The sequence below is a fragment of the Mercurialis annua genome, linkage group LG3, assembly GCF_937616625.2.
Source record: "Mercurialis annua linkage group LG3, ddMerAnnu1.2, whole genome shotgun sequence".
Classification (NCBI taxonomy): Eukaryota; Viridiplantae; Streptophyta; class Magnoliopsida; order Malpighiales; family Euphorbiaceae; genus Mercurialis; species Mercurialis annua.
Window position 1 is genome coordinate 65214898 of NC_065572.1, and position 11037 is coordinate 65225934.

The following is an 11037-nucleotide window of genomic DNA, read 5'->3' on the forward strand; positions in this document are numbered from 1 at the left end:
TATAAAAATTCTTTCTCCATCTTAAAACTGAAATTTTTTAGCTAAACTTTTATATCGTGATTTAATTTTTATGAATTGTTTAAATTTAAAAGTATTAAGTAATGATCTAATTATGTATAAAAAAATAAAATCTTTACATGTGATTCAAACATAACAGATGTAAAGATTTTAATTTATTAATTATAAATAAATAATAAATAAAGAACTATAATTATCCGTTTTTCAATGCTTGACTTTCAATTTAATAATTGTTTGCTTGACAAGTTGCTTCAAAAGCCGATAAAAATATGAATAATCTGCATCATATGATAACAATTCAATATCTTTTTGTTGCTGAAAAAAAAGACTAGCATAAAATTAAATAATTTAATACCTGAATTTCTTTATATATTTAACGATGAAAAACACTGCTTTAAATAGAGGTGATTTTTAGTTTGGAATGTGTAAGTTAGAGTGTTTTAATAGAATTCAAAATCATGTATCCTAATTAAAATTGGAAGTTAAATCAATAGAAGAAAAATAGCACGTGAATAATGGTTGATTAATTTATAAGTCTTGTGAGTCACGTACTTCTAGAATCTTACAAAATATGGTTAATTATTCAGCTTAGTAAATGGAGTAAATGGTTATTTAACCATTTCTATTAACCATTTTCTATTGCAACGTGGCCATCTCTGGAACAATATTGTAGGAACTCCTGCAATTGACTATTGCAGGAAAATTTTGTTCTTTTTTTAATATAGTCCTATGAGATTTTCTGAACGGGTTCAACTATAAAACTGTATTTTTAACTTTTCGTATAGATGAATATGGTTTGGAATCCGTGAATTCATTTAAATTAGGAGAACGCTTTATTAACTCAAATACATCTTGGAGTTAAATTTCGATTTTCTTTTTTTGATAAACAAATAAATAAAATTTTAGTATTTTTTCAATAAATTACAAATTATGAAATTAAATATACATAATTTCAATAAATTTACTGTTCAACGTCTAAACTATTTGAACTGTAATTCCGAACTAATTGATACGTTTAGTTTTTTTAATGTATAATTCATTTATGAATTTCAATTTAAAAATAAAATGGAAAAATAAAATAAAAAATTCAATTAAAAATACATAAATGTGAAAGGGAATGGTTGATGATATTTTACAAGCTGTCAAGTGTCACTTTCAATAATATTATTAAGAGGATTAAATGCATTTGATCTACAACTTTTATTATATTTTTTAATTGATTTTATAGAGTTAGCTGAAATCAATTAGATTAGAAGAATGCATAAAATGTACTATAGAACATTATTAAAAACAATAGTGGCTTTATCCATATAAGTATGAGCTTATTTTAATAATAAAAATATTAAAGATTACCTTTGTTTATAGAACAAATTATGATTTTGTATTTGTATTTAAATCCAGATAGTAATAACAAATGAATGAGTAAATTGGGATGTAGATATTAAGAGAAAGTAGATTGAGACCTTAGATTTGATCGCCCATTATCCTATATTGACAACAAGAAACATACAATTATAGTTTATAATGTTTGGTAATAGACATAGACAAAAATGAATATCCAACTCACAACTAACTTAGCTACCAATCTTTACAAGCCAAGTGGCTAAAGTGATTAAATAGATATTATAGTTTTAATGGGCGTTTGGTTCCGCTTCTCGATTGGATTTTTAACTTTTACTTTTTAAAAGCTCTAACTTAAATGTTCAATTAAAGTTTTTTTAAAAATTATTAGTAGTTTACCAATGGGAGTTGGTCTAAGTGGTAAGCGGCTTGGTATTGCTTAAGTAATGTCTCGAGTTCGAGTCCTTGTGAATGTAGAAAATTCCTACTAGCAGACTCACCCACCATGCCAGGTGCGCGACGCGGGTCGGATCCGGATTAGTCAGGGTGAAGCCTTGAAAACCGGATGGACTTACCAAAAAAAAATTATTAGTAGTTTTTTTAACCTTCAATAACTACTATTGAAAAAATTCATTTTAGAAATTTTTGTTAAGCTATTTTAATTTTATTAACCGGTGGATGTGACACTTTAACTAAATGATTATTCAAGTGATTAACATGAAATGCATTTTCCAATGATAATTCTATTTTTCATAATAATTTAATTTATTGGTATATAATCATGGATAGTTAAAGAAAGACTTCTAGAAGAGCAATTTTTTTTTTTATCAAAGTTAGAATTTATTGATGAAGAATAAATTATAATTAAAAAGTCATATAACAAAGCTAATATATAATTTCTCAATTTTAATCTAAAACACTAACAAACAACCCAAGATACAAACATAATATAAATTAAAATTAGACAAATCTAAACATCGATTCCGCATTAAGGACCGAACGAGAACTTAGGAGCGAAGTTCTGTTGGAGCGGGTTTTCGATTTGTCCTTCCGATTTGACCGGCAATCCGCTTGATCCGTTAAAACTTAGTATTTCCAATCCTCATTTTCAATGAAATTCTAAAAAGTTAGAATAACACCCATCCAAAAAAAATTAGATCTACAAGAAGTTGACTATGAAATTTGAACAATCACTAGAAATTCTTGAGAAATCTAAAAAAACACACCATAGCCTTCAAGCCTAAAAGCACTAAAAATCACACCAAAAAAACGATCAAATAGATAAATTTATTGAAGTAAAATCTAAATTTATAAAAAAACTAAATTTTTATGGATGGAGGGGGGGTGATTTCCGATTGAAATCGGATAATCACCTCCTCCCACCCTTCAAGAGAAAAAAATTTAGAGAGGAAGTTGTTTAAAGAGAAGGGAGAGAAATTTTTTAAAGAGACAGAGAGTTACACTAATGATTTTGGTTATCCAGAAGAGCAGTTTGTTCGCCCATATAATTCAAAGAATTAAGATAAATACTCTATTTTTCAAAATACTGTGAATTCCTATCTCAGTAAGAAAAAAAAAAGATAAAAAAAATAACTCACTATTTTAATGTTTTTATTTTTTACTCTAACACCTATTTATATTATAACTGTATTTATCTTTTATTATTATTTTATTTTAACAATATTTTTTTACTTTTAAGTGACAATTGACATTTTTTCCTCTCTTTCTCTCTTTCTTCTTCATTATATTTTATTTAACCGGTAGAACTGGTTGAATAATGACCCAGTGGCTATATTGATTAGTTCAATTTTTCAAACATCGATCACAATCACATAAAATAAAATAAAATACTCTAAGGTCCTTCCATATATGTCATAATTCATAATTTGGCACTTCTTATTTGAAAATCAAACGATTTGACACCTCATTTTTAATTTTACAAACACTTACAACCTTCTATTAAATATAGGTACCAAATCGTTGACAGAATTAAATGTGAGGTACCAAATCATTTGAAAATGAGGTGCCAAATCGTTAACATAATTGAAAGTGAGGTACCAAATCGTTAACGTAATTGAATCGTTTGAAATTAAATATCAAATTATTAACGGAACTAACAGAAATCCTTAATTATTGACAGAATTAAAACTGAAATATCAAATCGTTTAAATTTTCAATAAAAATATTAAAATATAAATTATAATAAATGTGAAGAGTTTTTAGAGTTATTTGCTCCAAAATAAATGAATTTGGGTGGGACTATCAATCTTACTCATATAAGAAAAGGCCCACATAAAAGGGGCATTTACAAGAATTTAAATAAAAGGTGTTCTAAACAGAGTAGCTTTGTAAAATTATGTAAATTAATAAAAAGTAGCTTGTACATGTGCAAATTATCAGAACTGGACCAAATCTTTGAATAGTGACATGACTTTAAAACAATTACAATAAAAATTTCTAGATCTATAATAAATCTAAAAACTAAATAAGTTGTAAACATATAAATTTATAATATAGTCTTCCAACTTTGCCGGAGTATGCCGGAGATGTCTAAAAAGGCCGGAGAATGCCGAAAGTGTTGGAGAATGCCGAAAGTGTTGGAGAATGCCGGAAAACGTCGAAAGATGCTCAGAAGGGCCGCAAAATGTCAAAAATTTCGGAGAACGCCGGAGATACCGGAAAGAACGCCAAACTATCCCATGTAGGGAGATGAAAAACAGAAAGGATACATTGATACCGACCTAATAATATTCGAACTCCAAGCATCGCCTAACGAATGCTATGCTCGCCCAACGAGCCTCCAAATCTCCCATCGCCCATGTCTGTCTCGGGCGGACTCATCCCGGTCTGCCATCTAGGCGACCTCATCCACTCCGTTCCCTGACACCCACTACCCGGGATAATCGGGAACGTGCCTTCACCATTATCAATAATCGTGGGGCAAACCCACGATTTACCAGATAACCACCGCCTTAAACTCATTATAAAAGGAAGCCACCGAGTGCTGAGAAGGGTAAGCAGAAATCAGACTTAAATACTCTTACATTCATTTACCTACCAAAAAACCCTCTCTGACTTAAGCATCGGAGTGGCTTTCAGGCTGAGCAAGCCTGAGGTCCTTTGAGCTTATATTTGTTACTTGTGCAGGAAAAATAGTACAGGCGACCCCTTAAAGATCGACTTGTATCATTTGGTGCGGTGAGCGTGGAACTTATTAGTTTCGTCGTTCCTTTTAGATACTTTTCAGAATTTGCTTTTTCAAGAATGGATCCCCCACAAGATAATACTCTACCAGCTACCAACCGAGAAGACAGGGAAACAGAACCACCGGCCCTAAATCTGTTTCCCCCAACCAGCGAAGAAGGAGAAACCAGCGACCCCCTGGCGATAAGACAGACGATGCCTCCGATAGCCATAGCACCTGATGAAGGGCCAATCAACAACCAAGCAATGTTCAAGGCTTTCCTAGAAATCACCAGTCTACTCAAAGATATCAAACAGAGTATCTCGTTAAAATCGCCAGAACAGGGATCAGCGAAATCACCAGTACAGAAGTCAACGTCAACCATGGACAAGGGAAAAGAACCAATGCGAGAGGAAGATGCCCCTGAAAATTCCGCAAGGAAACAAAATGCCCCCATCATAATTCCAGACGAAGAACGTTGGATGGATGAACAACACACCCTCAAAGGCGGAGAAGAGCATCTGGAGGAAAAAGTCCGCCAGGTCATGAGCAGGCTTGGAATAAGATGTGAAGACGTGGACATCTCTCTTCGAAGTGACTCACCACTCGCAGATTTCATCATCTCTCACGAGTTCCCTACAAAGTTCAGATACCCCCCAAATTTGGAGTCGTACGATGGAACAGGTTGTCCCAAGAGCCATATTCACAAATTCCAAGCGGTGATCAATGTTCAGACAAACTTGGATCACGTACTATGTAAACTTTTTCCTACTACCTTAAAAGGTCTGGCGCAGGAATGGTACCAGAGTTTAAAGCCAGGATCAGTGCTGACGTTCAAACAATTCTCAGGACTTTTTCAGGCTAGATTCGTAGCATGCATCCCTCAAAAGAAGCTATCCACAGATCTGCTGGCCATCATGCAATGGGAAGGAGAGACACTCAGGAAGTACGTAGAAAGATTCAATAAGGAGGCGATGCAGATAGAAGACCTGAGCCAGGAGATCGCCTACACAGCATTACTCAATGGAACTACCAACTCCGACCTACGAAAGGAATTATTGGCTAAATCACCAAAATCATTTACCACACTGATGACCATCGCACATACACAGATCAGGGTGGATGATGGCCAGAGAGAAATAGAGAATCGCCTCGGACGGGTAGAAGAACGAACGTTTGCAGAAAGAAGAAATGGGGACAGATCGCCCATAGGAAAGAGGTTCGGAGAAAAAGGCAATGACCATTTCAGAAACAAAAGGAAAAAAGACGAAGATAGGCGATATACGCCCCTGAACACAACCAGAACCAACGTACTGTTTTGGGTAAAAGACAGCCGAGAGAAGGTCAGATGGCCAAGGAAGATGAACGTTGCATCAGCCAGCAAAAGAGACAATAGCAAATACTGTGAATTTCACAGAGACAACGGCCACACCACAGATGAATGCTGGCACCTGAAGGAGGAGATAGAGAAATTGATAGAAAGGGGATCCCTTTCCCAGTTCGTAAAAAGGGACACCGAAGCCAGAGAGACAGAATCAGAAAGAAAGAAAGAGCGGAAAGAAGAAATCGCCAGAAGACCCAGACCAGAGCCAGCAGGCGTGGTTAATGTAATAATGGGCGGATCGACCGGAGGAGACAGCAATACTACAAGGAAGAAAGCTGCAAGAACAGTCTACTCGGTTAGCCCAGGTGCACCGAATGCTAAGAAATTCAGAAGCGTATCTTTTTCGGAGGTCGATAGTCATGGCTTATCAGTCCCCCATGAGGACGCCCTAGTTGTCAAGGGGCGACTCAACAATTTCGAGGTATCTCGGATGCTCGTAGACACGGGAAGTTCGGTAAACATGATCACGATGGAGGTGTTCGGTAGAATTGGACTCAAGAAAGAAAATTTGACACATGTTACTACTCCACTAGTGGGACTAGGAGGCAAATCTGTACAGGTGGAAGGATCACTGGAGATAAACATCCAACTGGGGGATGGAGAGATCTACAAAGAGATCCGAGCAGAATTCATGGTGGTCAATATGGATTTCGCATACAATGCAATTCTCGGAAGGCCACTCTTGCACGATACATGCGCATCCATTTGCATGAGGTACCTACTGATGAAAATCCCAACCAGAGAAGGCGATGCCGAAGTCAGAGGATGCCAAAAGTCAGCCAGAGAAGCATACTTTACAGCTCTCAGGAAGGTACATATAACCTTGCCAGTACTAACAATGGAACCTCCAGAGAAGAAGGAAAGGGCGGAGCATTATGGGCGAACTGAGAAAATCGAATTATCCCCAGGAAAGGAGATAGAAGTGGGAGATGAGCTAGAAGAAAAAATCAGACGATCTCTGACCGAAAACCTCAGATCGCTTGGAGACTCCTTTGCCTGGACAACAGACGAATTGATCGGAGTAGACCCGGACGTCATATGTCATCGGTTAAACATAGCGACCGACGCGAAGGCAGTAATACAAAAGAAGAGAAGGCACTCGCCCGAAAAACAACTTGCCATCGCAGAAGAGATCGCCCGGTTAAAAGCAGCAAACGTGATCAAAGACGCCTATTACCCCAAGTGGGTAGCAAATGTGGTAATGGTAAAAAAGTCCAATGGCACTTACCGAATGTGCGTGGACTTCACAGATCTGAATAAAGCATGTCCCAAAGATAGTTTCCCACTTCCACACATTGATCAGTTAGTAGACTCCACAGCAGGTCACGCCCTCTATACATTCCTAGATGCCAGGGCGGGATATCACCAGATACCCATGGCACCTGAAGATCAGGAGAAGACGGCCTTCATAACGGACCAGGGATTATTTTGTTACAAGATGATGCCCTTCGGTCTGAAGAACGCAGGAGCCACATATCAGCGGCTGGTGAACTCAATATTCAGAGATCAGATAGGAAAACACATGGAAGTTTATGTGGATGACATGATTATCAAGAGCATCCGAGCTGAAGACCACCCAACAGATGTGAAGATAGTCCTGGAGACGCTAAAGAGATACCAGCTAAAACTCAATCCGGAAAAGTGCGTATTCGGAGTACCGGCAGGCAAGTTCTTGGGGTACATGGTCTCTCAGAGGGGTATCGAGGCTAACCCAGATAAAATCGAAGCGGTCTTAAAGATGACACCGCCACGGAGCATACATGAAGTCCAGAAGCTCAACGGTCGGATCACGGCTCTAGGTCGGTTCATGTCCTGCTCGGCAAAACGATGCCTGCCTTTCTTCAAAACCCTGAAACAGATCAAGAACTTCACATGGACCGCAGAATGCCAGCAGGCGTTTGAAGAATTGAAAAGCTTCCTATCCTCGCCCCCACTGTTGGCTAGACCAGATCCGGGCGACGTGTTATATTTATACATCTCTTGCTCTGACGAAACAATAGCAGGAGTATTGGTGTCGGAAAAAGGAGGCGAACAATACCCGATCTACTACATCAGCAAAGTACTCAGAGATGCGGAGCTGAGATACCCGAAGTTGGAGAAGCTGGCGCTATGTGTATACACCGCCACCATCAAGCTCCGACATTACTTCGAAGGACACCAAGTCATTGTACGGACCGACCAACCACTACGAAAAATCCTCCAGAAGGCAGAAACAAGTGGACGCATAGCAGAATGGGCCGTCAAAATAGGAAGTCTGGGCGTTATCTATGAAGCTCGGAAAGCACTGAAAGCACAAGCACTAGCCGACTTCTTCGCTGAACTAACATTCAAAGAACCCATGGAGGACAAAACGACTCCCTGGGAGATGCACGTCGATGGAGCAGTTTGCGGAGAAGGAGCAGGCATCGGAGTCGTGCTCAAAGGACCAGGAAAAATCCAAATGGAATACTCAGCAAGACTCGAGTTTCCAGCCTCCAACAATGTTGCGGAATATGAGGCGCTGATAACAGGGTTGCAACTATGCGAAGAGCTCAACATCTCCGAAGTCCAGATCTGCAGTGATTCACAACTGGTCGTGAACCAAGTCTCGGGGAACTTCGAGGTAAAGGAAGCTACATTGAAGAAGTACGCCAAGCAGGCCAAAACCTTCTTTGCCAATAATGGGCGATCCTGGTCGCTACAGCAAATACCCAGAGCAATGAATGGAAGATCCGACGAATTGGCAAAGTGGGCAGCAACGAAGAATTACGACCCAATGAGAAACATTCCTCATGAAATCAAACGACAACCTAGCTTTCAAGAAGAAATTGAGGAAGGCGAAGTACTGATGGTAGAAGGGGAAGAAACCTGGATGTCCCCCCTCACAGCATACCTGGCTAATGGAATACTCCCCGAGGATAAGAAGGAAGCCAAAAGGATAGTGATACTTTCATCAAAGTTCGGAATATACAACGGCCAGCTATACAAACGGTCGTTCACCCATCCCTGGCTAAGATGTGTGAACAAAGAAGAAGGGGAGTACATCATGAAAGAATTACATGAGGGGACCTGCGGAGCACATGACGGAGCATCAACACTGGTCAGGAAAGCACTACTACAAGGCTATTATTGGCCCACGATGAAAGAACAAGCTACAACGCTAGTAAGGGGATGCTGGCCTTGCCAGCAACATGCCTTGGTACCAAGAAAGCAAGCTTCAGAAATGAAACCCATCGGCAGTGCATGGCCGTTCGCCCAGTGGGGTATGGACATCCTGGGACCTCTCCCTTTGGCGACAGGACAACGGAAGTTCCTAGTAGTGGCAATCGACCACTTCACCAAATGGATAGAAGCGGAACCACTGGCAAAAATCACACAACAACGCATAACTAACTTTTTCTTTAGATCTATCTTGTGCAGGTTTGGAATACCGAAGGTGCTGATCACAGACAACGGAAAGCAGTTCGACTCAGCAAAGTTTAGAAAGTTTTGTGCCGAGTATCAAATCGACCTAAGGTTCACTTCGGTTTACCATCCACAATCGAATGGGCAAACCGAAGTGGCCAACAGAATCCTACTGGCCGGACTAAAAAGAAGACTAGACGAGTGCAAAGGAAGATGGGTAGAAGAACTCTACAGTGTCCTATGGAATTACCGTACCACCCCTAGAGAATCAACGGGCGAAACTCCATTCGCCCTAGCCTATGGAACGGAGGCTGTAATCCCTGTAGAGATCGGCGCACCCACGCCAAGGACAGAAGACAACCAGCTAAACCTAGAAGAAAACGAAGAAGAGCTCAGGAACAATCTAGATCTCCTGGTTGAAAAAATCAACAGATCAGACATCAGGATGGAAGCCTACAGACAAAAGATGGCCAAACATTTCAACAGCCATGTAAAGAAAAGAAAATTCAAACTAGGCGACCTAGTCATGCGAAAAACCGAAGTCAAAAAAGGAGAAGCAGGAAGTGGAAAACTGCAGCCAAACTGGGAAGGACCTTACACCATCAGCGAGGTCATCAAAGAAGGAACATTTAAACTCACCAACTCCATGGGAAGAATCATACCAAGGACATGGAACGCCAACAACTTGAGGAAAATTTAGTCACAATGGGTCGCCATCAGACATGATTAGTTATTCCTTAAGAAGTAGTATAATTAGTCAAGCAGTGTTCAGTTTCAATATTGTATTTCAATTCCTCCAAGTGATGTTTAATCACAGCATTATTTCAATTTCTACAAGTGATATTTCATCACATTACTGTATTTGAATTTATGCAAGTATTTTAATTTACCCTTGCTCGGACAAGGAATTTCCACAGATATCATCTCTTTACCATAGTTGTTGATTACTTAAAATATTTCCAAAGAGGAGAACTGACGAGTTCATTCCCAAAAAAAGGAAAATACAGAGTCGAAATATATATATCGCCTAAAATAAAGAGAACATAGAAGCTAACTGTCTCAAAAATAAAAAAGATATATATTAAAAAGAGGGCAAATGCCCCACAGAAATTACAAAGGAAAATAAAATTCCTAACAAAAGAAAAGATACAAATGTACAAAGTGCATAACAAAAAAAAAAAAAAAAGGGGAATCTAAAGCTTGATGATCTCTGGCTCAACCTTCTCCGGGGCAGCCTCCTTGTTCCCCTCCAAAGTATTGGGGACAGATAGCCCCTCCTGCGAATCCCGCCTGGCTGAAGAAGAAGCATCGACATGAATGTTGCCAGAACGGGTGGGAGAAGGGACATCGGCAAGACTAAGAGGATCGGACCCTGGAAGGATAGACTCCAGGTCAGAAGGCCGATCCAATAAGTCCAGAGCAGCAAAAGGCCGCTCCGAAGATATAAGCAAGCCGAAGTCCTTCTCCTCAGGACTACCCCCCAAACCGGGAACAAGAGGCTTCTCGCCAGCCTTGGCAGGTCCCTGGACCCCTTGGGCAGACTGTTCGGCAACCTCAGCAGCACCTCCACCATCTTCAGACTTGATGGAGACAAACAAGTCTTGGGGAGAATCTGGCTCACTCTCACTGTTAACCCCCTCGGGAAAGCCGTATAAGAATTCAACGTCCCCATCAGGATGACGCTCCAAGTAGGTACCCACGATGGCTTCAGTGAAGTCAGTCAGAT

The 11037-nt window shown here is 39.3% G+C and overlaps 1 protein-coding gene across 1 annotated transcript; it reads left to right on the top strand.

Moving 5' to 3' along the window:
- Positions 1-4623: 4623 nt before the first annotated feature.
- Positions 4624-10011, top strand: LOC126672864 (uncharacterized). Its single transcript, XM_050366814.1, has 2 exons — positions 4624-9270; positions 9370-10011. Exons 1-2 carry the CDS (start codon positions 4624-4626, stop codon positions 10009-10011), a joined length of 5289 nt encoding a protein of 1762 aa, XP_050222771.1.
- Positions 10012-11037: the final 1026 nt, after the last annotated feature.